Below are 27,525 nucleotides of genomic sequence, written 5' to 3'. Positions count from 1 at the left end.
AGAACACATGTAGGTGTTTCATCCTTCCTTGTTAGGTCTCATTTTTTCTTATTCTTGAAGATACCTTCTTCCTTTGGTCACACATATGTCAAAGACTTTTAGACTTCAGTCTAAATTTCTGCTATTCTGCAGCAAATGGGAAACTATTTCATTTCATGACTTTGGCAGGAGCTGATGCTCTCCATTTTGGTGGGCTGCACAGCCCTTCCAACCTTATCTGCCTAAAGCAAAGCGGAGATCAGGAGTCACACACTGCCTTGCCAAGGTAATGGCATGCTGCTGTTAGCTTCTCTACCTCACAAAATGGGATGGCACTGGCAACCTGGCTGCCTTTGGAGATGCAGTTGCATGGCTGAGGTGGATAGTAACAGTGATGACTTATGAACAGCCAACTGATGTTCAATTTGAGCTGGTCAAGAAGTCAGGTTGGGGGGAACAAAAGTCCTCAGCAAACAACGATACCTCTTCGTGATGAGATGGCGTTCAGGAGCATGTGGCACAAAGCTTAGGCTGCAAGAAGCTGACAGCTCTGTGAAAAAGCTGTGCCTAAGCACCTCTGCAGACATCCAGCTCACTGGCAAACCTGCCAGGATGATTCCATAGAATGTTATTTTTCAGTTCGCTTAATGAAGAAAGCAGCATGCAGCGATACCGGTGACCAGTTGTAAGCACTTGCCACTCCTCACTACATGAAGAACTAAGGTGAATTCCGGAGCCTTTACACTGACACTTGTGTCTGTAAGCGCTACTGTGCAGTACTTAGGAGGCCTGCAGTAAAACAAGGCTTTAACTATTTCAAGCAGGACAGTTAAAAGTTGTACTTATTACCTTTGCTTCCCTTCCGCCATGTGAGGCTAATGATCCCTTCACCTCCAAAGGGTCGTGCGTGAGTGAGTAAGCAAAGCCGTGCTTGCAGCGTCGTGGCGTATTGTGACAAGAAGGTGGACATGCCCCGCAGAAGCGCTTGGGCAGAAGCTGGGCCGCTCGGGCCCGGCTCAGGCCCACCGGCCGCCGGGGGACGGCACCGGGAGATGCTGGCAGCGGGAGCGGGGCTGTCGCCACCGACCCCCGTGCGGAGCGGGCTGGAGGTGCAGACACGGCCTCGGCCTCCCCCGGCGGCGGGGACGCTCGCCCCAGGGGAGAGCCGGGGTGGGCACAGAGGGGCGACGGGGACATGAAGGGGCGGCAGCGAGACGTGCCCCCGAGGTCAGCGTCCGGCCGCGCAGCCACCATGACGCTCCCCTGGGCAGGTGCCGTGGCCCGAGGAATACAGAGGGAACCTGGGCCTCACTCGCGGGAGCCTGGACCCCGGGCTGCCGACGAGGAAGGCAGCCAGGCAGGGCGGGCCCGCGGGCGGGGAGCCGAGCCCCACGCCGCCTGCGGCCGGGGCCGGCGCCCGGGCGGAGCTAGGGGGCGCGCCGATGCCGCGCTGCGCTGCGCGGCCGCGCATGTGCTGCGGCCGGGGCTTCGCCGTCCCGGCACCGCCCACGGCGGGCCCTGCGGCAGGGCGGGGGCGGCTCTCGGGGCCGGGGCGGCACCTCCTTGCTATGCGGCCCGCTGCAGCCGCGCTACCCCGCGCCCGATGTGGCGGCCGGGGGTGTCGCCGGTGGCCCCGGTGAGGCCGTGCCCCGCCACAGGGGCGGTGACGCTGCCCACCGCTACCGGTGGCATGGCGTGGCTCTGACCAAATTAGACGACTTTTCCTCCGAAGGGGGTGAAAGCTTCGGATGTCCTAAAAATAGTGCTGGCGGTCGCAGCGGGGCGGGGAGCGGCGGCCGCTGGGTTGTGAGGTGGGGGCGAGGAGGGGCCGGGCCGGGCCTGCCGCCGGCCTCGCTGAAAGCGGCTGCCGCTCTTCCCTCGGCTCCCTCAGCGGGGTTTTTTAATCCGCCGGCGTTTTAAGCGGAGCGGCGGCCTGCGCTGCCCGAGCAGGTGCAGAGGCGGCGGGGCAGGCCGGCCACGGGAGCCGCAGGAATCCCGCCGGCCTGGCCCCGCGGGAGGTGGTCGGGAAGGGTCCGCCGTGCTCTCTCCAGGCGGAGGCCGCACGGCGAGAAGGGGGGCGGGGGGGCGCCGCCTTGGCAAACCCGGCCGCCCTCACACCGGGAATGCGGCAGCAAACCCGGCGCAGAGCGGGAAGGAAAGTTGCTGAGCGCACCCGCGGCGAACAAAAGAGGCGCGTCCCCCATCTCCCCCCAAACCGTGCCTTGCGCCCTGGTCGTGGGCTTCTTAATGTCACATTGAGTCGCTTTACTGCGGCTTTATTCCTGTGTGAGGCAGGGAACGCACCCGCAGGAGCGCCCTGCCGCTCGCTGCCTGCCTTCCTGCTGCCCACCGGGAAGCGCTGCCCGGGGCTGCCGCTCCAGCCGGCGGCGGCGGCCGGGCTGCGGGACACCCGCTGCCCCGCGCCATCGGTGCCCGCCGAGCCCCGCCCCCCCCCCCCCCCCCCCCCCCGCCATGCGTGCGCCCCTCGGTAGCTGCTCGCGTACAGCCGAGGGGTCCGCTTGCTTTAAACGCACCGGTCCGGCTGGGTGTCGTGACAGAGGGAGGAACAGCGATGCAGGGAGTGAGCGCCTAAGCTGAGGGGCGATGTCAGTATCGCACTCCGGCTGTGTAGGTTTTCCCTATCTGCCCAAGAAAGGTTTTTTACTATTCTTCGAGAACCAGGAAAAAGCAGCAAATACAGAGGAGTTAGAGACTCTAATGTCGGAGTGGTCTCGATGTAACGATACGAAAAGTTTAATGCACAGTAAGAATAGCTATTGAATTTATCGATGCACACATACAGGAAAAAATCAGCCTTTCTTTTATTTCTCTATACAGTTTCGGAGCGTTAGTGCTGAAATTAAGGTAAGTGGGAAACAATGTTCGTAATTACAAGCCAAAAAAAAAAAACCACAAACCAAACCAAACCAATAACAATTGAAAAGAACAGGGGGCTTAGCAGCGCACAAAACATCACGAAGACAGTAGGCTTGTTAGATGCAGGGGGTGTTCATCTGGTTGGCTGCTCACTCATTTTCTTCATATCAAACACTGTTTCAATAACAAAGCAGTTATTGCCCCTTTTCATAGCACTAATCGCTATACGAGTGGGATTTTGCCCCTTTCTTTCGTGCGTAATGATCGCGTTCCGTTGCTGAGACCGTAATGATTTGGAGCTGCAAAACTCGGATTTTCGTCTTTTCTAGACCCTGCTTTTCCAACCTCTCTGTGCAAAGACGAGTAGTTTGCACTCATTTTATTCATTTGACTTCGTTTAGTCGCTGGCCCCTGGTCACGAAGAGCATCGTCGTACGTGACGGTACTCTCGGCGATAACAGAAAATCCTGTGAAGATCGCCGTGATGAGGCACTGAATTCAGTGCAGTGTTTTTGCTAATCTGTGCGGGTGTCCAGGCTCAAGTGGTACGAGAACTTTCCAAATCTAGAGCCATGAAGTTTAAAACTGCCGTTATCACTTCTACGCCTCAGACTGTACCGATGCGTATGGCATTGTAATCTCAAGGGCGCTAGCTTTTAAAGTCTGAATTAATGTAATTCACTCTTTAGAAGGCATCACTTGACAGAAGTGGATTTCTCCCTTTCCCTTCCCACCTACTGTGTAGTGTTCCTTCGTAGCGCTATTTGCATTTCTGTCGGACAGCTTGTGGCTAAATACACAGAGACACGTTTTTAAAATGGACACAGTAGTTAGTGTCAGCTCCAAGCTCTCGAACAGTGCGGGGGGGGGGGGGGGGGGGCGTGGGGGTGTGTGTGTGGGTGTTGTGTGTGTATGTGATATTTAAAGGTACTTCAAAGTACTCTGTTACCAAAACAGTAGCTGCAGAACTGCAGCTGGGAAGGGGGAGCAGGGCTATTTAAATGATATTTGAATCAGACACGCATTTTTAGTGCTGTTTATGAAGTGCATGTGGAACTCCCCAAAACTGTTCAGCGAGCGCCGACAGAATGTTATTTTGATAGCTGGGCACACTGATAGGGTCATCATAAGGGTAGATTTACCACTTTAATATTTCGGGTGTTTCCCTGCAACATTTTAGAAACTTTTCTTTACTTCGGCAAATGCTCCTCTCTACTTTGTTGAGAATGATTTGCCAAGCTATGGGAGCCATTTCCTAAACAGGTAGTTTGACAAGGGAAACCGACGGTCTTAAATATCGAAGAGTAGTCAAACCGCAGTGAGATTTCAAAGCAGGGAGTGTTGGAACATTTTGTTCCAGCGAACGAGCTAAAAATAACAGCCCCCACCCGTGTTGGAAGGGGGTTGATTTGCCCACTTGGAAGGGCCGGTAGGAAATAGAAACAAAATTATTAATGTAATCAAACAGAAAAATCTGTGCGGAGAGGTAAAGGGTGAAACGGTTTTGTTCTGAAACGTCGGTGATGTAAACAAGCCCGAGTCCAAAGCCAGAGCCCTGAACGGGATTCGGTACGTTGTTGGGAGCTTTAATCTAATTTTATACCTTCCTCACGGCACACCAGAGTGCGTTTGAACGAGGTCATGATAATGCCAAACTGCACAGCCAAGCGTAATCCTGCTGCTTCAGCCGTTCTGCCACTCGAAGCCAAACCTGAAAGTCTGATTTTCAGCCCAAAAGCAAGCTCTTTCAGCAGCTTCACATTTTTTTACTTACCTCTAAAGATCTCTCTACAGCCATCAGAAACTGCTTTGACATCCATTTCGGATGTTAGAGGCTATATGGTGTGCACCACAATAAGGAAATGCTTAACAGCATGACAATTACACCATCCGCGTTACTGACATATTTGGTTAGACACTTTCACCATCCACGCTAGGGGAAAAGAGAGCTTCTTTACTTGCAGACCGTAGGGGAAAATAAAAACAAAAAGAAAAATAACAACAGCAAAACCCTAAACACTCACGTTTTTAATCCCGCAGTCCCTTTTTTTCTGCAGGCAGGAAAAGCTTTCCCCTTTTCCAATAAACGCGTTTCCAGACAGCTATTACTTCCCGATTCCCGTGAGCAGCGTGGGATTTGTTTTGGGGTTTGATTGTTTAAAGCACAATAGAGACCGCGTAAAAAAAAAAAAAAAATACCCCACGGCAGCCCAGCCGAGCGGTGCTGTTCCCCGCAGCTCCGCGCAGCCTCCCGCCGCCGCGGAGAGAAGCACTGCCCCGCTGCTCGCTGCTGGGCTCCCCTGCGGCCCCGGCTCCCACTGCAGCCTCGAGCATCCCCCTCCGCGACGTCGCCCCACCGCCCCCGCTGTCCCCCGGGGCCGCCGGCGGCCCCTGGAGCGGGCTCGGCCCCGGGCTGCCCGTGTGCCCCTCTCACGCACTTCATTTTCACCTGGTACCACAGCACAGGCTCTTGCAAACACCTTTTCATCGTGCCGTCGTCCGCGTCGTCGTCCCCCGCCCCAGACAAAAACACAAGTTCTCCCACCCTCAGCCCCTCCAAACCCCCTCGCCGGGATGGGGCGGCCGCCCCGACACCCCCCCCGTTCCCGGGACCAAGAGGGTCTCCGCTCCCCACCCAGCGCACCGGGGCCGGACCTTCCCCCGTTACCTCTGTCTCGTCCACCCGGCGCAGGGGGGAGTCCCGCACCGCCGCCCGCCCGCCCCGGCCTCCCTCCGCATCCCGTCTGCGGGGCTCGCAGCTCTTTTCCCCTTCTGTCCTGTCTGTCTGCTCGCCTGCCTGCCTCCTTTTTATTTTCCCTGCCAGTGACTTAAGTCCAAGCCAAAGGAGGCACGAGGAAAAATACAGCCGTGGGCTCCAGGTCTATAAATACAGATCAGAGCGAGCTCCCGAAAGTTTGGGAGAAAGGAAGAGGGCAGCGTACGGAGACAAAAGCTCAGGACCGCTCCACTGCTGCCGGTGCTCCGGCTCCCCCGGGTTTCGCGGTGGCGGACCGAGCCCGTTGCTGTTTGTTTGGGTGGGCTGTTTTCGGGGGCAGAGCGGCGGCGGGAGAAGATTTCGGCGCACTCATCATTTCGGGCTTAAATAAGTGTATTTTAGCGAAAAATACCAAGTCGATCGATCAACCAACTTTGCAGCTGCTGTTGCGAGTGGAAACTTTCCTGACTCGGCTGAAGCCGCGAGCGGAGGGTGGGGTTTGCTGTTTGGTTTAGTTGTTGGGGTTCGGGGGTTTGGGGCGGGGGGTAGTGGGGTGGCTGTTTGCAGCTGGTGAAACCTAGAAGGCTGAACATTTCCTTGTTCTCTTCGTGCTTTGTGTATCCATCGGCGAGGGAGAGAAACAGAAGCAGCCGGCTCTTCAAAGGAAGGGCAGCGGCGCCCCTACCTGTTTCGCCTCTCTGCCCGCCGAGGAGCATCCTTCGGGAGGCTCGGCAGCGGGGCTGCAGTCCGCCGTCAGAGTAACAGGGGCAAGTCAGAGAGGAAACGGCCAACATACGCCTCCTCTGTCTTAAGTATATGTTTATGTTAACTGCTTTCTTCTTCATCCTACGTAAGCAGTTGGTATCAGACTGCAAGCATTGCTCTTTCTTAGGACCGAGCAACAGCCGGTTGTGCTGAGCTCAGAACAGCAGCAGAGTCAAGGAAACGCGCCTACGCTGGGTGAAACAAGGAGAAACTGACCCCTTTTTGGAGGTCGTCTGTTTGGGAAGCTGGGGTTGCGGGGGGGAAGCAGACTTGGAGTTAGGAAACAAAGCTAGCAGGCGGAGAAAGTGGCTTTCAGTGCGCAGGCAGCCTTTGAAAGCGCACGGAGGGACAAGCCAAACTGCTCCGCAGCGAGGGTGCCAGGTGGGAGCAGTGAGAGGCCGCAGAACACCGTGCGGAAAGATGCTGCTGGGAGCGCGCGCCTGCCGCCGCCCCCGAGACGGGCTGCCCCGGCCCCGCCGTCTGCCTCTGCCCCTCCGCGGCTGGACGGGAGGCCGGGGGCAGTAAAGGGGGAGTGAGGGGCCCACATCCTCCCGGGTGAGAAATAATCGGCGGTTGCTGTAAAACAGAAATTAAGGAGTCTGAGGGAGTAAGGGCTGCGAGGCAGAAGAAGACAGAAGGAGTTCATCAGAAGGAGCAAACAGACGACAGCTCAGCGCTGAAGTTTTGCAGGACTTAGTGCCTGGTTGCACGCCAAGCATTAGGCAGAGAGAGATACTCCCCCACTGAAGAGCTCTGCAGGCTGCAGGCTTCAGAGGAACTGTTTTCGGGACCCTCCTACATCTCACACAGTTGCAGGAGGCAGCTTTATCGTGCAGTGCTACAAAACGGGGGGGTGGGGGGTGGGGGGGGTGGGGGCTGGAGGTTCCTGCTCATTGCCCTGCCCCATGCCGCTGTCACCCAGGGAGGAAGGGTTGACTTGGCTTGCCAGGCTTCGAGGTTCTTGTTTACTTAGGGGTGGTTAGAGTTTTCCACAGGGATTATTTCTGGGTCAGGGAAAGGATGAGGAAAGAGAAATCATGTATCTGCTTTATCTTGGAGAAGTCACAGGTGGTCAGCCTCGGATGAAATAACAGCACTGTGAAGTTTTTGTGGCAGCGGGGCTGTGGAGCTATCCCCAATAACACCTCCCCGGGCTAGCTCTTGCCACACTTGGCATTTCACACGTGTAATACTTGGAGCAGAGGCTTCCCCCCACACCCACATGTGCTGCCACCAGGCCACCACAGCTTTATTGATGACAGATTTCTAGTAACTGCAGCTATTTCCAGGGGATGGATTGCATTGCCAGCCATCACAGATTGTCAGCCTGCCCTGGGGGTGAGCGGGGAGCTGAGAGCAGCCAAGGAGCTGCACATGGACAGGGGTAAGACGCCCCTCCCCCCCAGGCATGGACACAGGGGCAGCAAGGGGCAGTGCATCCTGCACCCTCAGCCGGCATCCCCCCTAGCTGGGGTGAGGCTGCCAGACCTCCAGGAGCAGCTTGCAGCCAGGGCTCAATCTATTTAAAGCCTCCACTGTTGCTGCAGACTCCAGGCAGTGTGTGCCAATCCCCTCAGCTTGGCAACATTATTTTTGGCTGCGGCTCCCTCCCACAGTGTAGGAAATACAATAAAATTAAAACAAACAGAAAAAAAAAAAAAAAAGGAAAGAAAAAAAAGATGCCGAGCAAGCGCTCCTGGCAGGGGAAGGAGAGGAGCCCACGGGTGCCATGCATCTGCCCCACCACACCATTCTGTTCCGTGGTGTCCTCCCCTCCAGCCATGGCACCTCCACCCACCTGCTGTGGGGTGGCAGGTGTGGGGTGAGAGGAGGCAGTATGGCAGTGCAGCCCTGTGCCAGCTGCTGTGAGGTCTTCCCCAGTGCAGTTGCTGACTGTGCCCCCCCTGGGCTAAAAAAGTGTGGTCACACCCCCCCGTCCACACCATGGGGGCAGCAACCTGCCCCATGTCCTGGGGCCGCTGCTGGGGATGGGCTTGGGACCACCCTGGTCTGGACTGTAATTTAGGTAGGATAGACCCCTCTGTGCAGGTATCACTGGCTTAGGGACAATGCTGGGTCCTGCTGGTGTGATCTGGCTTTGGTCTTCACCCTGCCTTCAGGGAGAGGTGTTAGGACACACTGCAGCTTTGCTGGTGCAGGTTAGAGCCTGCATTCTGATGTTGTCCATTCCACTACCACAGCCTGGCCTTAAAAATGGAGTAATGAAAAAATGCATTTACACAAATCCTATTTCTGAATTGAGTCCATGAGAGTTGTAGGCAGAATGCATACCAGAAACAAAGAAGCATCGTGCTTTCCCAGAAAGTTTTATCTGTCAAAACTTCACAGAAAACAGGAGAGGATGTGGTTTAGGGAGGCAAAGTAAATCCATCAGGGAGAAAAGAAACCCCTTTCACTGCTGCAGAAGAAAACACCACATAACTTTGTAATGGGAAAGCACTGCCTGATTATGTTTTTTCCTCTAATCTACCAACCTCACGTCCTGGGAGAGAGGGAGAGAATAAACTTGACAGTCTTTGCAAAACTTTATCTTAGACTCCTGTCAATGGCTGCTTAAATTCTCCCCCTCCTCTACTCAGGATGCTAGTATTTGCCTTTAGCATTTAAAGTTTAAAATATCAACACTCAGTAGGCTTCTCAGCCAGAACAAACTTCCCATAGCTACCATAGCATGCTCTTCACTCGGCAGCTCATGCAGTGACAAGTGGAGCTTTTTACGCCCCAGAAAGTTACTTGTCTTCTTCCTAGTAATTTCTCCTTACTAACACCCTGAAATGACCCCTCAGTCCATTTTCCCTGACTTCTCTTTCCAGTCAGTTAAGAAACTAATCTGAAATCCTTCCCACTATGGGAACCTCATTGCTAGCAGACAAGATATGGGCTAAAATGCAGGGATAAAGGAAGAGATCTGTGGTCTTGCCATGTCATAGAATATAAAGGACAAACTCTTTTGTTTCTTTAAATAGAGAACAAATTACCTGCTTTTCATTTTTGCTAGAGGAACTTTCCTCCTCTTAGACTGGGTCAATAGGCAAAGCAGAATCAACACAGTACAACTGAAGTGCACATCAACTCTGGACAGAAATCGGATGAGCATTTAAGCCAGTGAAGTAAGGAAGAACAATGACTACAGAAAAAAAAATAAATATGGAAGCTATGGAAAAGGATAAAGGTAAAATGACCTGTCTTTAGAAAAGCTGAGACACTGCTCTCTGAGCAGGACTGGAAGAGCACACAGTAAGGCAGAAAAGAGAAAGGAGCTAAGTGGCTGGTTGCTGCCATGGTTTCCAAGGCAAGGGTTCCCTCTCCTGAAGCATAACCACCACCAGTATTTTACTGCTGAACTCTCCTGCATGCTGTCTTCTCACACAAGTGCAGGCTCCAGAGACTACAAGATTTTCAGTTATTCCAGGGCTGGAAGCAGGTACTGCTCCCTATTCACTCTGTTCCCACATAGCACGTTGGTGTGTGGTGAAAGGGAAACAGTACCCTTCAGAAACCCTTCTCAGCCACCAGTGTGACTGTACCACCAGTGCTTACTGGCATAGGAAACCTGCACCTCTAAAAATCGTTATTATAAAGTTGGAGGGCCTGTAACAGGTCTAAAAATGCTTAAACAACACATTAATTGCAATATATTTATTTTATTTTAATATTTTAAAAATCGTTTAATAAACTGAATAAATTAGCGAGTCTTCACAGGTATTCCCAGGCATGTCAATGGTCAGAGGAGAAGTCAGGGAGACTTTAACATAACTCAGTTTCTCATTGTCAAAAAAGCAATGGAAAACACATTCATGGGTGCTGGAGGAGTGTGCCATGTCCCATTTTATTTCCGTAGCATGACATTTTTTCTTGCACATTAGAAGCAATGCAAGGGGGAGTGCCAACAATCCTTTACTTAAGCTCTTTCCCTGCTTGCTGGGCTCTGTCCCATTGATGATAAGCACACATTCTAGTCACCTGTCTCAGGTTTATCATGCCTTGAAAAACTGGTGGAGAGCCTTGGAAGTCCTTTTCCTTGGAGACATGGTGCAGAATACTGCAGAAGGCAGGAGCAGAAATGACACTGGCTACACTTTTATCCAGAAGTGATTTGGTAAGAAGGACTGTCTTTTCTCTAGCCTGCTGAACTCACACTTTACCACTCTCCTCCAGCTGACAGTCTCCTGCTGTTTGCAGCAGTACCAGCATGAAGAGGGCAAGAGGCATCTCTCAAAATGATGACCACCTTGTCAACATCCATACTCTTGGGAGGGAGTGAGATCCCTGCTGTTCAGACTGGTAAATGTCATCTCTGGGACAGCATCATGCTGGTCATCTTTCTGTTCTGTGGGTGACAGAAACCTGTGTTGTCTTTCAGGCTGAGAGAGCTAGTTTTCTTCTGTGGTCAGTGAAGTGCACTATTCACAGTGCTAACACTGGCCTCAGAGCAGTGTCTGAAGCCTGTTCTCTCAAACCGTAGCTATTATTTTAAACACATTAGAAATGGAAACAAGATAATCAATCATGTAAAAGATCTTTGCTTCCTTAAGATCTTCAGTATCTTGCTGACAGCGTAATGACATAGACCTGTAGAAGTCTGGATGAAAAAGCCACCAGGTGCCAAAATCATCTACTCTGGCCAAAAACGTCTCCCCTCGTGGATGGATCCTGGATATGTGGAGCAGTGAATGTTTGTGATCAACCTCATGAGTATTTTTTTTTTTTCATGCAGAAATGCTGAATGTTGTAAGTCTACATGCTCAGAGGATAGCTTGCTTTTGCACAAGCTGTCATGTTGGTGTGCCTACAGAGAACCCATAATGACTACAGCACACAATATGTGACTGTCACATCCACACCCATCAACAGAAATAAGATTTCCTCCATATTCTTTCCTGGAAATCCCAGTGTAAAAGTGAGATGTTCACATGAAAATAACCTTTGCTGCCTTCCCTAATGTCTCCCACACAATGCTACAAGAATGCTGAAGCCACATTCATGAGTGGTTGATCCAGGCCCAGGCTGATGCAACAGGAAAGGACAGAAATGAAAGAAAGAAGCTGCGTTAGCAGGCTAAAAGCACGTTTTCACAGGAGCTTAAGAGGGACAGAGAAATTCTTCCTCTGACATTTTTGAAATGTGCTTTCAAGCTGATGAGTGCTGAAAGTGTCATCCTTGGATGACATGCTCAGAAATCCTAGCATGAAACATACCCTAGGACTAAATCCAATCACCTATGTGACTGCAAAATATCTAGTCTGTTACAATAATATGGGCCACATGCAGCCCTTCAGATGCACATTCATGTACAGGTTTGGTTGGATCAGGTAAGCATGCTCACATCCAGAGGAATAAATACTCTGTCAAGTCAGTCTGGGTGCTGTAGGACCCATCTTAGAACCATTGGGGTATGAAAAGTTCAGTGGAAAGAGATCCCCTAACTGGAGCAGGAAGGAGACTTGGATCTGGTAGACTGGTTTGCATAATATAGGAAACCAAAATAATTGTCCTCTAAGGCTCTGCCCTGGCTCCATTTCACGATGTTCTGCAATTTCTAAACTTAAAAAAACCCAAACCCTGCTGCAAAAATACAGCTGTTACAAAGTCAGTTAATGTGTTGCTGTTCTGTTCACATAGCTTGACTGAAAATGCTGCAAGGCAAAAGTAACAACAAAGATGTGCACCCCTTCCCTTCCTGTTCACCTTAACGAGGTGTGAACTCCAAAAGCTCTGTATGCCATTTAAATGCTACCATTAAGACTCAGCTATGTGGCTCAGGTGGGTTTTTTTGTTTTTGTTGGGTTTTTCTGTGGTGGTTTTTTTTCTTCTTTGTGTTCTATTAAAAACAATGATGTTACAGTTACAGTTCCTCATCAGTCCTGTGCATGCAGACAGGCAAGGGTCTGGGGGAAGAAATTACACTTTGTTGTATTATTAAAGACAGTTGAAGAACTGAAGGTAGTCTATTGTGTGGAATGTATAGGAAATTTTCTGCCTTTTTAGTGCTTCACTCTGTAATCTCCTAATCTTCTTCTGATTTGTTCTGGTGATGATGTGGTTGTGTGGTGATGTTGTGATAGTGCATCAAACGTATTTTAATAGAACAGGATTAAACAAATAAAAGTACATAGTATGAGACCATTAATTAGGCAGAAATAGATGATCTGCATCAGGATTTTGCAGCTGCTTTCCTGGGCAAGGAAAGGGAGACCAGCTTTTGAATAAAATTGTAGATTTCTTGTCCTGTGTTGTTTATCCAATGTGAAAAATCTGGTCTGCTGTAATGGGTAACAACTTTGCTACTGCATGCCGAGGCCTCAGGATTTTAGAAATAATTTTACAAAGTCTCCCTGAATTCTCCCTTGCCTAATATGCCAGAGCAGGGCTGGGAATGAATAGCACTTGTTCCTGCTGTGGCAAGTGGGAACCCCAGGCTTTGCTTGGCTGGCAGTTACCAACACCAGTCTGTATAAACCTGCAGACCAGCACTCCCCGTCTCTTTGCTCAGTGCATTTCACCCTAGATTGTGGAGTACTCGCCTGGGGGAAGCATCAGAAGAAACCATTTCGCCACTGCCAAACTCAGATTATAATTCCACCTAGTTGCTAGGAAACTATGCAGGAGGCTCGGCAGGGCTGGGAGCCTATAAAGAGCAGCATGGCAAAAGTATGAACTTTCAGAAATAATGAGCAAGTGTCGTGCACATGTGCAGATCGCGGATTTTCCATGGCGCTCTGCTCAGACGAACCTGAACAAATTGTTGCAGGAACAACAAGCTGCACCTTTTCAGCTACAGTAGCCTTTCCCTGAAAAATGTGAAGCTCCTACTTGAAAGCTGTCTGGGCGAAAGTAGTTTTTTACATGTGCAAAACGATGTATTTAGCCAAAGCTACCCGGTTTTCTCAGTTGTCCTGTTATGCATGAGGGTGGCTGTATCCCTCATGCACACAGCTGAACTGTACTGAGACTGTTTAACATGATCCTTGTTCACTCGGTTTCTTCTGTGACTGCACTACTCAGACTTCACTGTTGATCCATCTTTCTGTCAGATCCTCTTTCACTCATTTTATTTTCCTGTCCTGTTAATTAGTGAAGAAACCTTGAAAATACAGAGATTTTTATAAAGCAAATGATAAAGTAGCTTTGAAAATTAGTCTTGAAAAATTGGATCTTTCTTACAGATTCTGTTATAAACATGTCAAATAATTATTTGATTTTTATTTGTTTTCATGGAAATTCTGCAGATGAGTCTATCTCCCTTCAGATTATTATCTACTCATCTCCAAATAGGTAATTAAGTATGTAGCAATTATCCATAGAGGAAAACTATTTATAGTCTCTTCATGTTTCATCCATTATGAACACTAAAAATTATCAAGTATACATATATATAACCTCAAAAGAAGAAAAAAAACCAACAAAAAAACCCCCAAAACAAAACAAACAAAAAAAACCCCAAAAACCAGAATCAAAAGAACTTAAGGTCAGCTTGTTATGAAATACATGTATCTGATTGTATTTATGGAAAAGAAAGCCATAATCAAGACATGCTAGTGTTATACAACTGAGAAATCAAAGGCAATGGAAATGATACATAACACAATTTTTGAACTTAAAAATATGTTTAAGAAAGTTGCCTGTAACAAACAATTGGAGTAACTACAGCAGCTCTGGGTAACACAGTTCTTCTTTCTAAAAAATTACAACATCCATTGCTTTCCCTGATGTTGTTATTTCTCTCATTTGATACAATATAAAAAGTTCCTGATTGTTTGCTAAATCACTTGCAGTTAGGCTTAGTAACTATACAGACTCAACAAAAAGAAACACAAAAAAGAGAAAGCTGCAGAGAGTAATGGGCCTGTCTACTACAACTTGGATCTTTGTCAGGAATCACAACAGCACCACCAAAATTAAACCCAAGGAGCAACAAAAAGCCTGAAAATCTATCATGAAATACAGCCACAGTCCTTGTAATAAACTCTGTTAAGTATTGATGACCAGTGTGCATTGTTAATTGCCTGTGAGTCTACGACCCAAAGTTTAAATTCTACAGCAAAGAAAAGAAAAAAAAGTAAAAATTTTTAAAATCGACACTCACAGATTCCCTCTGGCATGGAGAAAGGTATGCTCTCCACTCGCCTGACTGGCTGTCATACAGTGTACAAAATCTGTGCCACACGTAGTATGAACAATCGTTTCCCCCATTCACTGAAGAGACAAGTTTGCAGTCTATTTTGTCTAGGTTAGACTTCTTCCTAAAAGTATCAGGAAAATGAAGCCAGAAGAACACCATAGTGATTGTTCTTAAGTCTGAAATTAAGTCTGTTTCTCTTATGTTTCTGCCCCCCCCCCCCCCCCCCATTTCATGGCAATTTGTGCTTCATTTTAAAAGCACGATGTATTTTTAGCAGCTTAGAAAGTTTTTCTTGAATCAGACAAAAGAAAATTGACTTCCTGAGAGGCCCCCCTGTTCCCAGCAATGGTCTCCGAGCAATTATGAAGATTCTTTACAGTTTGTACTTGGCCAACAATTTTTAACAGGAAGGAATGCATTTGTTATCTGACTGGTGAAAACTCCTCACACAGTTTTGCCTCATGTAGTTTTATTTATTTCACTGTAAGTGCCTTAATTCTGTAGGAAGTTTTAGATGTGAAATCCTTCCTCTGCAAGATGCCTTACCGCCCTCAGGTTTGGACCAGAGAACAGTTCCTCCAGAGTGAAGTTAATCCTGCTGGGAGGGCGCAGTGGGATGCGATGGTTTATAAAAGGCCTCCGAAGCCGCGAAATTACATAACCTCCCCGCAAAAGCCTTTTATAAAAATATCTGCGAAGCAGCGCGCCCGCCAAGCGCGGCCTGTGAGGGCTGAATGAAAATATTTTGTTATCAAGTTGTTTCTTTATTTTAAATGCGATCGCGAACGACTTTAACGCGTCCTTTAACCGCTCTCCCGGCCGCCCGGCGCGCTGCGGGGCCCCCGTGCTCCCGAGGGGGCCGGGGTGGGGGAGCGGTGTGGGCACGCGCAGCGAGGGGCTGAAGCGGAGCGAGCGGCGGCCTTCACCAGCACCGCGGCGGTGCCCGCCCGCGCCCGCGGGGAGCGCCGCTCCGCCGCCCGGCCCCGGCCCCGGCCCCCGCCCCGCCCCGCGGCGCCGCTGCCGGGCGCCCCCGCCGCTGCCCGCCCCGCCCCGCCCGGCGGTCGCCATTGGCTGGCTCCCCGCTCACATGCAGAGGCGCGCGGCGGTTTTGCTGCGCGCGGCAGCCGCCAGGCGGAAGCGGAGAGCCGCGCTCGCGGCGCCCGGGACCCGCGCGCGCCCCTGAGGCTGCAGGGAGGCGCGGGCCGCGCGCGCCGCGCAGCAACCGGAGTGGGGGGAGGAGGGGGGCGGGCGTAGGCAGCCCCGCCGTAACGTATGCGCCTGGGTGAGTGGGTGCACCTCACGCGCGCGTGTGCACGAGTTCAAAAAAAATGCACACTACTTTTCCTCTCGCGCCGCGTCCAGCCCAGCCGCCGCCGAACCGCGCTCTCGGCCCCGCAGCGAAGCGGCTTGGGGGGAGGGGAGGGGAGGGGGCGGGGGCTGCCCGCAGCCTGTGACTTTACCGCCTTTTCCCTCGCTCCGGCCAAGAATTTTCATCCCGTTCGGTGTCAGGCAAAAAGCTGACAGCAGGAACAAAATAAAACCAAAACAAAGCAAACAGCCAGCCCGAGCGAATAATACTCCACCACCACCACCCCAAATAAAAAAAACAACCAACCCAACCCAAGCCAACAACAACAAACACAACAAAACAAAAACCAAACACCCCACCCCAAAACAAAAGGCAGAAGGCCACTAAATAAAAAATAAAATAATAATAAAAAACACACACAAAAAAAGACCCCAGCACACCGAGTACTTGAGAAAGGAATAGATTTGTTTCTTGGAAAATGTGAAGCCAGCTGCCCCGTGGTGTGTTACAGATTTCAACATCTCATTTATTTAATGCAGCACATTGCAATGGTACGTGGTGCTTAAAATGATTTTCATGTTTTGTTTTGTTTTTTTTTTAAACTCGCTTGACTCTTGTTTTGTAATTCCTCCAGGCTCAGATTGTGTCTCTGTGGTTTCAAAGTGGATGTTATACCCTCTCCTTAACTCTGATATCACTTCTGCTTTACAGGATGAGATATAAGTGGTGGATTGTTTATATTTTGCTTTTTTGGCAGCTTTTGTATATGGGTCACACTTTTATGCCAGGAATGAGCTGATGGGAGTTTGCGTCCAAAAGTGCTGAACTTGGCACATTTCCTGCTTCAACTTTCCCCCCCTCCCCCTTCTTCTCTGGCAGGCATCTATCAGTTAAATGCTAGAAAGGATTAATGCAAATGCTACTTTATTTGTACCTTGCAGACAGCTCTTTCTCCTCTCTTGTTGCTGTAGAGATTGCTTCTTTACTCACTTTTAATATAATATTTTCTCTCTGGCTGTCTTGGTGGTTTTTGTAGTTAATGGACTGCAGTGTTAATGTATAATGTTGAGGAAACTGCATTCCTGTCGTGTATGGTCTGCTCGATAAATTGGCTGGAGGCTTGTGCTGGTTTCTTTCATGCTATATTGCGGGATACGGTGTTCGGGTGGCATTTCTGGCTTGTTTTTAAAGTTACTTTAGAGAGTTTCTTTTTGTTCCCTTTTTTTGCCTTTTTTTCACTACCGTTTTGTTGTGGGACATGTGTGTGTGTTTTAATTCATTCCTTTCTCTTGCATGCCTGTTTGTATGTGTGTGTGTGTGTGTGTCTGTCTGCTTTCCCTCTTGTCCTTGCTTTGCCTGTGTGTCTGGGCCACATTTTAATGCACAATATCCCATCCATTAAGTTGTGGTTGAATGCGGAGTGTGTGAGGACTTGGCAGCTCTCAGGTTGAAGGGGGCGGGGAAGCCAGTTTCGACTCTGACACAAGATGCCGATGTGGCGTGATCTGAATTATTATTAGGGCTGCAAACATGGCCATCTTCTCCTCCCGCTGCTGGAAAGTGCTGCCATTGAACTTGAGACGGGACAGACAAGATCTCCAACTTTTTTTTTTTTTTTTTTTAAAGTACAGTAGCTGGCAGGGAAAAGGCGCCAAAATACACAAGATTAACTCGTAACATTCTCTGAAGCGGTTTTGAGCTGCAACGCTTACAATTTTAACTTTGAATCACAAGAAAAAAGTAAAGCACTTTTAGAATTCTGATTTGAGCAGACATTTAAATCCAGCTTCTAGACACACTTGCCCCGGCCCCCCTGCCACCCCCCCCTTCCTCCCCCCCAGCATTTTCAAAATCTGGCAAGTGATATAAACTGTCAGAAAACATGGTGCCGAAATTTTATTGTTGTTGCTGTTTATGTCCAGGGCATTTAAGATCAGCAAATGTGAATTTTTAAATAATTTACTGCACTGGGGTAAGAGTGTTTCATGCCTTTGTAAGGCTGAGAATGTGACCTGCAGTGGGGACAAAAACTGCACAGTTGTGTAACCCAAAATGTTGTGGTTTACAGCTTTACGCTTGAGGTTTGATGTTTTCATTTGCTGGTCTGGGAGCTGCGGAAAACTAAAGTATTTTAGTCTCCATCAAACCATATGAGGACAGGGGTCAAGTGCACACACTCTTCAATATACGTATATTTGTCTCTGTATAGAGTCAATAGTGTGTTTCTTTACTTTTCAGTGTACATTTGCCATCCAATATGCATATATACAGTTTATTACAGCGTGTGTTTCTTCTGGTCACCCACAAACAAACAAACAAACAAAAAGGTGCTAGTAAATATTATGATATATGTGTTTATAGGTGTGATACTACACTGACTTAGAAGCTTTACTGATTGCTGTTTGCATTTTAAGTCATGAATACCTTACAATTCAGCTGCATATGAAATGTATTGAGACCCCGTAAACCAAGGCATTATCAGTTTGCTTATTTAACTAGTTATGTTTGTTCCCTAAATGTTTTCTACCCAACTTTCTGTGCACATACATATGTTTACATATACATATACACATACACATACACATACATATACATATACACATAATCTATCTGCACACACAATACTCCTGTACAAAAGAAAAATATCCAAAGTTCTGATTCTACCAAGGACATGAGACTTTACTTTGTAATTTAGTAAGATGGTACAAGAAATCTTGCAAGGCATGAAGACTAGTCATATAGATAGAATTGTCACTAGATAACTATGATAATATAATATAATATAGTATAGTATAGTATAATATAATATAGTATAGTATAGTATAATATAATATAGTATAGTATAGTATAATATAATATAGTATAGTATAGTATAATATAATATAGTATAGTATAGTATAATATAATATAATATAATGTAATGTAATGTAATATAATATAATACAATACAATATAATATAATATAATATATATAATATATTATATGGTTCAGGTTATTTGTTACTTGTAGTTGCCCTAAACTATCCTACATTATATTTGTGCTGCTCAGTATTTATGTGTGTACCTAAGTAATTGTATAACTAACAGACATGTGTGTGAATGACATTTTCTAACAAAGGGTGAAAAAAAAGTCGACAGTGTTGCTATTGAACTAGATATAAAAAAAACCCACTGTAAAGCTTGTGTTTTGGGTCACAGAGACCTCAAATAAAAATTTTGGAGCTAGTCCTTAGGTACATCTTTTGGATGAAATGCTATATGCCAGAATCAATTGTTTTGATTTCCACAAAAAGACTACTGGAATTTTTACGAAGATTTGATTTCTTAGAAGTTCAGTATGCGTACATTTAGATAACTGGCCAGACTTCCCACTTGTATTCTGAGAGAATCTCAGGCTGCGCACTTCAGCATTAGCAATACGTTTCTCTTTGGTTTTTGATTCATAATAATACTCTCTTGCTTCAGAACTTGAAACAGTTGAGCAGTTGTCCGGGTAAAGAGCATCAGCTGAAACTCTGCTTTAGGAAGGGTATAGGTGGCCTAATTGGCCTTTCCACTTTTTCCTGTTACTGTCTCTGAAGTCCAAGGGCAGTGCCACTTTGCAGTATCTGGTAAAGTTTGTGAGCAGTAAACCCCAGAATTTCCATGCAAGTCTGGCATACCAGGACCTGCACCTCTGGCAGAAACTGCTCTGGGGAGTTAGAGCAGGTGGTGGGGAGTGGGTCCATCTGCCCATAGTGTCAAAACGCCTTTCTGGTTCTTTCCGGACATGAGCTGTCTCAGATCCTGCAGTGTGGGCAGTGGATATCCCTCCACCATGGCCAGAGGTGGGTGGAAGGCATGGGGACAGCCCCGCCATGGAGGGTGCAAGCTCTCCATGGGGGTGATTCACACACAGCTTCAAGATTTGCCACTCACTGGTGTGAAAGGTGCCTTTTCTTCCTGAATGCACATTTTTCTTGCATGAAGTTTTCTAACACTCGCATGCGTGAACCCAGCTGTTGGTGTGTCCAGGCCTGTGTTATCAGAGCTCCTATTGCATCCCACCTGGGGGCAGGATCCCTCAGGCCATTCCCCAGCCCCATGGAGTCAAGAATAGGTCCTAGTGTCTCTCACCAGGAAGGTCAGATGGTGACTTTTATTTTCTTAATTGTCCACATTGAAATGACAGCTGAACTTCCAGATACAGAGTAGGGGTTGTCACAGCTCTGGCAGAGGACAAAAAGCAACAGTCCCCCAGCCTGGAGCTTCAAGGGTAAGAGAACTTGCAGCACTAGCAGGGTTTTTACCGCATGAGGTGGGAGAGAAGGGGTTTTTACGGAGATGTTTTTAGGGTGTTAATGCAAGCCAGGACTTGAAAGCAATTGAACCACTTTTTGACAAGGTGTCCCTGCATGCCAAGGCCCAACCACTGCAGCTCCTGTCATTGCTGCTTTAACGCCATGTTTCTCCAGGCTACCCCAGTTCCCACACACCTATTTACGTACCTCTGCGAGGAAGTGGTAGAGAGTTGCCTTTTTTAATTATTTTAATGGAGGCCTTTATCTGGAAAGAATCTTTAGCTTGCTTTCGTGTGAAAGAAGCTGGTGGGGTGGTGAGATGTGTGTGTGTGTGCTTGGGTGTAGGTGTGTGTGTAGGAGGGCTCTTCCAGGACAGTCTTCCTCCTGCAGGGGTTCCCACTGGGATTAGTCAGGAGCAACAGGGATGAAACACGCCTTTTGGGTGCCCACTTCAAGTCTACTTTCACTGATGCACTGGGAGCCTGTGGGTCAAACCGCAGACAAATCCATGGCAACCTGTATCATGCCTGTCTTGCCTCCTAGGTCATGCAGAAGACAATATACTTCTTGAGCCATGCTGGCCAAGCAGCTCCATTTCCACTAGGATGCCTTCACATGAGAGGCCTGCTCCATCCTGGCCAGCAAACTGGCTCTGGGAGCATCTGGCTTTGCTGTGATCCGCAGCAGCGCTGTTCTGGGGGTACTGGCACATGCTGCAGGGCTGGCTGGGCTCGGCCCCCCTTGTCTGCTCTGGGTGGGGATGCAAACCTACCCTCAGCTGGCCCCTGTGGGGACGCAAACTCAGTCTCACCCTGACTCCACACCCCCTTGCAGTAGTGACAGCAGCAGAAAGCACCCAGCTTGGTGTCTGCCCTTACCTTGTTCCATTTGTTTTTTTCCTGCTTGCCTCTCCTTGCTCCCAGGACCTTGCCAGATGGTTCTTGCTTTAGTGCACAGGTCTCTAGCACAAAGTGGTTTCTTGGCCAGGCACCTGGGAGGGAGTGGGGCCTTCTGCAAGCCCTGCCTGGAAAAGGGGAGACTTCTCACAGCAGCAGCCTTGCTGATGTGGTGTTGGGGGCTTGCCTGGATCCTTGTGGAGGGGTGGGAGGGGGAAAAGGGATGGAGGGGATTATTATGGTTTGAAGTCAGGTTTACAATAATGGCTTGTTGTGTAAGAGTTCAAGTGTTCAAAGAGGTGTGTTCAAGGACATCAGTGCATTTGTGCCAAGGGGAATGTCTTTTATGGTAAATGAACTCCAGTTAAATTGAATATTTATTCGAAGAAAAACTCAAGTATTAAAAGCTGGCATTATCACCTTTTTGCAGTGTCTGGGTAAAGGAAGAGATGATAGGATTTGGGGGGTATTCTACACCTGATATGAAAATAAATGTTGCTTGTCGTGGTTAACCCCGAGTTTGCCTCATCCTTTCTCGCCTAAGTGTGTGTTCTGAACTTGTCACTTACGAATGTGATCTGCAGAAGGGAAAAACTGTGGCTGTTGCTTGAGCCCTGGAAATCTGAGGGAACTGGGCAAGTCCATACAGAAACGGGGCTGCGGGGATGCGGTGGGGATTCTGCAAAGGTTAACGTGAGGGGCCTTTGCTGTTTCTCTGACGTTACCTGCCTTGCACGGGCTCTGTCCTTCCCCCGCCCATCCCCCTTCGTCTTTTGGTTTGTAAATTTATGGGAATTGCAGCTGGTGGACTTGGCAAGCTCCCCTCATTAAGAGCCCTCTTTGAAAATGGGCTGTGTTTGAGCATTTCCCTAATGAGGACAGGACGGGGTTAAAAAGTGACCATTTCATGGTTGACTTGAACCTGCCTACTTTCCTCGGTGTGCTGCCGCGAAATGCCTGACGTGAATAAACTCTCGCTTTGGGCAAGGAGGAAGCCAGCGGTCCCTGCAGGGCGCCGCCGGGGGCTGCGCACCGGCACCGGGCGGCAGCGCCGGTGCGGCTCAGGCGGCGGCGGTGTGCTGGGGCGCGAGCACACCGAATCCTTCCCCCCCCGCCCCAAGCTGTGCCCCTGGACCGCTGTCCTCCTCCCAGCATCAGAAATAAGTTTCGTCCACGACTTTGTCCCCCTTCCCCAGCTCCCCGGGTAAAATGCTGCCCCGGAGAATGAAACCGGACCCCGCGCCCTGTTGCTGCTGCACGGGAGCCGGGACCGCTCCCCGCCCGCCCGGGCACAGACCACGGGGGCAGGCCCGCTGGGCGGGCGGCGGGGGCTGCCCTTCCCGTGCCCCCCGCGGCGGGGCAGGGGCCGCCCAGCGGGGAGCGGGGGCGTCCGGGCCCCGCGCCCATGGCAAAATCGTACCCCAAAAGGAGAAGGAAAGACCGCCTGCAGATGGCAGCCCACCCCCACCCCCCCGCTCCGTCTTCCCCCCCCCCTCCCCCGCAACTTTCTTCCACCAGAGAGGGAAAATGAGGGATGTTTGCAAAACGTGCTGGTTGTTTCTGCAGCGTTAGATAGTGATTAATAAAGAGGGAGGGCAGAGGAGGGGGGTTTGGTGGAGAAGGAATGTGTTTGCAGGAGGAGGAGGAGTGTAAGCTATGATTGTGTAATTAAATAATTAAAAAAAAATACTTAAGTCTCATTTGGAGAGAGAGCTGGAACGGGGTCCGGAGGGTGTGACCGGTGGATTTTTCAACTTCCAAGTTTTGCGGGGGGCGGGCGGACGTACACGGCGGGAGCAAGTCAGTAGGGAGCGCGAGGGGTAGATTTATCGCCTGAATTTTCAGGAGATCATTTTTATTGCAGTGGGCGTCTGGAAAGCACTCTCTCACCGCCGCTCGCAGAGCGCGGGCGCGCGGAGGGAGCGGGCAGAGGCCGCCGGAGGAGCCGCAGGCCGCGCCGCCGCGCGCTCCCGCCCCGGCGCGCTCCCGCCCGCATGGTCGCTGCCCTGCGAAGTTTCGCCTGCCATCACTCTCCGCGGTTTTCCTTCCCCGCTCCGGGCTGTAACCTTGAACTTTCGAGAGCGTGGTGACAATGCCGTAATAACCCACCGCCACCAACTTCTTAAAAAAAAAAAAGGGAAAAAAAAAAAAATCCTCCCGCCCCCCCCCTCCCCACCCCCCACCCCCCACCCCCCACCCCCCTACCCCCCTCGCTTGAGTCCTTCCCCCCTCATCTGCAAAACAACCACCAGCAGCAGCAGCAGCAGCAAAAGCAAGACTTCTGCGCCGCCGACTACAAGAGGGTTAAAAGTGTAGATTGGATTTCACCCCGGGAAATCTAGCACACGGAGTGAACTTGAATCTTTGGCTATTTAAGGAGGACTGGGGTTTGTTGTGAAGTTGTGGTGATCCAGGGCAGAGCCCCATCCTGATTGATTTCATCTTCCTTGAGTCTCAGATGACTTTAAAATGAATAGATGAAATTATTCCTTTTTGAGGCTTTTCTTAGGGGCTCTCCGGGCAGCGTGTTCTCAAACCGAAGTCATGATGTATTCTCCAATCTGTCTCACTCAGGTATAGATGCGTTTTTATTTGATTTATTTGGTAATGTATGCATTTATTTTCACGTGGTTTTTAATTTTATTTATATATATATGTGAGTTAATGAGTCATTGCTAGTAGTTGTAACGGGTTAAAGCACAGTTGTAACTGCTTGTCAGATCCAAACTCTTCTCGCAGAAGGGAACAGTAAAGAATAAACTGTACCAGGCCATTGTCTGGGGGAGATCCATTCAAGTGTCACCCGCAGACAAATACTGTTAATTGTTGGTGCATAAGAAGTCAAAGGTTAACAAAATGGAAATGAGCATAATTACACTAAAAAGCAGGTTTGAGAAGTATTGATTTGATTGGGATCAAACGATTTACTCTCTTTTCAGCTCGCCAGTTTACAGCAGAGTCTGATGAAAGGAAAAGTGCTGGTTTCGACAAAAAATGAGCGCTCGCCGGTGCGAAGTAATCCCGTCTTATGCTTAATTAATAATACGTAGCCTGCCACCGGCGAGGGCGATGCGAGCGGGGATGACCACGCTGTGCAGTATTTTCTTGCTCGGTTATGCAAGGGCATGGCATTTCCCCCCTCCCAGCGAAACTGCAGTGCTGGCGGACGAGCCTGCATCCCCCTGAGCGAGGGGAAAGATCTGGCCGTTTTTTTGCAACCTCACTTGCAGCCGCTTTCCGAGCCTCGACGGCGGCTGTCAGAGGGACGGCGGGCGGGAGCAGGGCGCTGCCGCCGCCGGGGCCGGGGGGCAGCCCCGCGGGGGTCCCCGCCGCTGCTGAGTGCGGTTTTGGGGACCGCAGGGGTTCAGGGAGCCGGCTTGGGAAGTCCCCCGTGTGCCCCGGAGCGTCCTTGCCGGGCGCAGGTAGCGGGAAGCGAGCGCCGGCGCGCCGGAGCCTGGTCGGAGCGAACAGCCGGGCTGCGCAGCCAGGGGACAGTTTTCAGCAGCTTTTGTGAAAGCCCGTCTTAGGGGACGCGGTCCGGGCTGTTCAAGCGGTAGCTGCTTGCTTCCACGTTGGTGCAACGCAGAGCTGAGGAAGCAGAAAATGTGCGAAAGCAGCGTCTCCTGCATTACTGTTATTAAGCGGCCGGCGATGCACTTACAGTTGCACGGCGAATAAATAAATATGATTTAAGTTATTCCACAATTAGAAAGCATTGTAATTCAAAAGGACTGAAGTATTCATAAATTGTGAATGAAGATGGAAACAATGATAAGGCTTATTCAGTGATTGGATACAGTCCTGTAGCTTTTTGGCTGACACATTTTTTATTGTTTATATTTTGTTTGGCATCTAAGTGTGATTGACTTAGATATGGGTATTTTCAGCAAGTAAATGTGAGCTGCAGCGGAGCAAAGCTGGAAAAGAGTACTGTTGAGATACTTCTCTTCAAAAGCAAAATGAATGCTTGTAGGGAGCGTTTTGTGTAACGTGCTTACAGGTACACACAGAGAAATAATTACTTATGGTGGAATCTGCAATTAGTAAAATTAATTCTGTGTGGGCTGTCCATCCTGTGAAATTATTGACAGGCAATAAGACCTCTGCACAGGAGTATAAACCTGAAAGCACAACTTAAGAAGGTGGTTTTTACATTGGAAACATGCAAATTTTTACTACCACCTCTATTACAGTGGGTAGTTAATTTGTTGTTTCCTGCTCTAATGACATTTTTCCCCATATGTTTGCTTTTTGGACTCACAGATGTAATAGATTTCCTCATTCTTTACAAAAGTGCATTAAAATACCGCACTCAGGTGTATACAAAAACACAGCATTGTGCTTCTGCAGCCATAAATACAAGAAAGCGATTCCTGGCTTTTGTGCGTTGATAACTTCTCCATAACATTTTACAGTCATGCTGTATCATGTGCCATGGGGAGACAGTTCCCACTTAGTGATACACACATGGAACACAGTTGATGCAAATTTATTTTAGTTTGTAATCTTTCTCTACTTGGAATGATGAAGGTGTTTAAAAAAATCATCTTTCTTTTCCATAAATTAAAAATTAACACTAAACTGGCAATGAGAATTTATACTTTGTTTTATTTATTTAAAGCAGAAGATTGATTAATCTTATTTGGAGTTGCAACTGAGTTAAAGTAGTACTGCCAAAATTGTTCTCTCTGTCGTGTTCTCTGTCTCCAGGACTCTTGCAACGCACATTGACAGTGGCAGCATATGCCCAGAAGAAAATATTTCAGTAAAAGTTCTAAACACAGAACACCTGTTTGGGCCGAGCTCCTTGTGAAAGCAGTAGTTCACTTTGTGCCGAGGCAGTGCTGAAGCACCTTTTAGAAACAAGTCTGAAATCCACAGTACAGCTTTAAGACAAATCGTGGCAATTTGAATGTCACCCATCACTCTTTCGATAGAAGTTCGGAGGGTGTAGAATAACTCCAAGGACGAAGATGACTTAACAGATGCATTTTAGTTTTTTGGGGGTCCTTTCCTCTCCTTCCCATATACCTTTCTGCCTATTTGGGAATGAGTGTAAACTGCATTTACCTCTCTTGCTGAGGCATGGTAGGATGCGGTTACCACATGCCTTTAAGTGCATGGTCTCTTGTGATATTTTTGCCGTGGTTTATTTTTATGTTATGGTGGTCCAGGAAACTCAGAACATGTTGTCATTTTCTTTTCCTCCTATAATACATTGTTTCATTAAGAACTGAGAAAATCAACACAGGAAAATTGAGTACGTGAAATTAGTACGTCAAGTTTTCTGAATAAGATTTCTAGATTTCTACCTGCTATATTTATTGTATAATTCTCAGTTCAAACTTGCATAAATTGATACAAAAGTTTATAAAAGTGGAAGGTAGGAGAAGGGCATTGCATTTCCCCCTCACCTTTTCAAAAAAGAAAACCTGGCCTATGTATCGTCATTAGATGACTGGTATTTTTTCCTTTATTTACAAGCTACATAGATATTATATAGTAGCTTCCATTTTAATTTAAATTGCCAGTGCACAGAGGTTCACCTGAGCCATTTGATGTAACATTTGAAAACCTTACCTCTATAAATCACTTTATTGCAAGAGCAACTGTGGCACATGGGTAAGTGCCATATATATATATATATATATAAAATACATAAATTCAGTATTGCCTGTATGAATATTAAGGGGGAAAAAATCAAATCCTGTAGATGGGTTTTTAGGAGATTTAGTGGAGAACGTGTGTGATTAATTGCAAATCTCCATTTAGGATCATTTTTATGGGCACTTATTCTTGTCAAGTAATGTTTCATTTGAAAGGACTCCAGATGCACAGTGAATCTCTCAGACATATCCGATAATATTGCTTTAGAACAGGATGTTCTTTGGTGTATTCTCCTTCACACTCTTTGATATGTATTTATATCTTTAAGACTAAATGATATTATGAAAGAAAAAGCTTGAATACAGTTTTAAAAAATGGGTGGGTTTTTTTCAATCTTTGAAAAAGAAACATTCAACCACTACAGACAAATTTAAAAAGTGGAATTTTTCTCTATAAAATTTTCATAGATGTAAAATGCTATAGGTTGTTATTAGTAATACTGTGTGTATTACCTATAGGCTTAGCTATTCCAAAATAGTTTGTGATGTTCTTCTTAAAAATGGAAACTAGGTGTGCGGTATTCTAGTAGCATAGGATATTTCCACATTATTTTTATTGCTATTTTAAGTTTCATATGCTGAAGTCTGTTCAGATGTAGGGGAAATCATTGTATTGGGGCAAAAATTCATTTGTCTTAGAGCTCTCCAGCCCCCTGCCTTCGCCACACCTTTAGCCCCAGCTATTAGAATTTTCAAAATCTGTAGTAAATCTGTTTTATTCAGTCTAGAATGAATTGTAAGGATTTAACATTGGCAGTATTTACACTTACGTTAATTTCTTTAAAAAAACTTATTTGAATACTTTGATTAAGATGACTTTTGTAGTAGAAAAAATGAACTTTCTTTAGTAGTTACAATTAAGGGGGGAAAAAGCATGGCATCAGGAAAGCATAT

At 48.1% G+C, this 27,525-nt stretch overlaps 1 protein-coding gene and 1 long non-coding RNA gene across 10 annotated transcripts in view; one reads left to right on the top strand and one right to left on the bottom strand.

Annotated features, from left to right (window-relative positions):
* Window positions 1-27,525, top strand: part of NFIB (nuclear factor I B) — a 274,513-nt gene that overhangs the window by 72,377 nt on the left and 174,611 nt on the right. For 3 of the 9 annotated variants that reach the window (XM_080371877.1, XM_080371873.1, XM_080371872.1), the window contains exon 1: window positions 23,187-23,539. The exons of the other annotated variants lie outside the window; for them this stretch is intronic. In XM_080371877.1, the coding sequence (XP_080228003.1) occupies window positions 23,510-23,539 (30 nt within the window). In that variant the 5' untranslated portion in view covers window positions 23,187-23,509. Of the gene's footprint in view, window positions 1-23,186; window positions 23,540-27,525 lie in introns of those variants that run through there. 9 annotated transcript variants of the gene reach the window in all.
* Window positions 2,778-5,489, bottom strand: LOC308056461. Its single transcript, XR_013924840.1, has 2 exons — window positions 4,881-5,489; window positions 2,778-3,323 (listed from the first exon to the last, which is right to left on the bottom strand). It is a non-coding gene; the product is annotated as an uncharacterized lncRNA (long non-coding RNA).

The sequence above is a fragment of the Falco punctatus genome (genome assembly GCF_963210335.1).
Source record: "Falco punctatus genome assembly, chromosome: Z".
Lineage (NCBI taxonomy): Eukaryota > Metazoa > Chordata > Aves > Falconiformes > Falconidae > Falco > Falco punctatus.
Note: the sequence above shows the minus strand (reverse complement) of the source record. Positions and strands in the feature narration are given on the sequence as shown.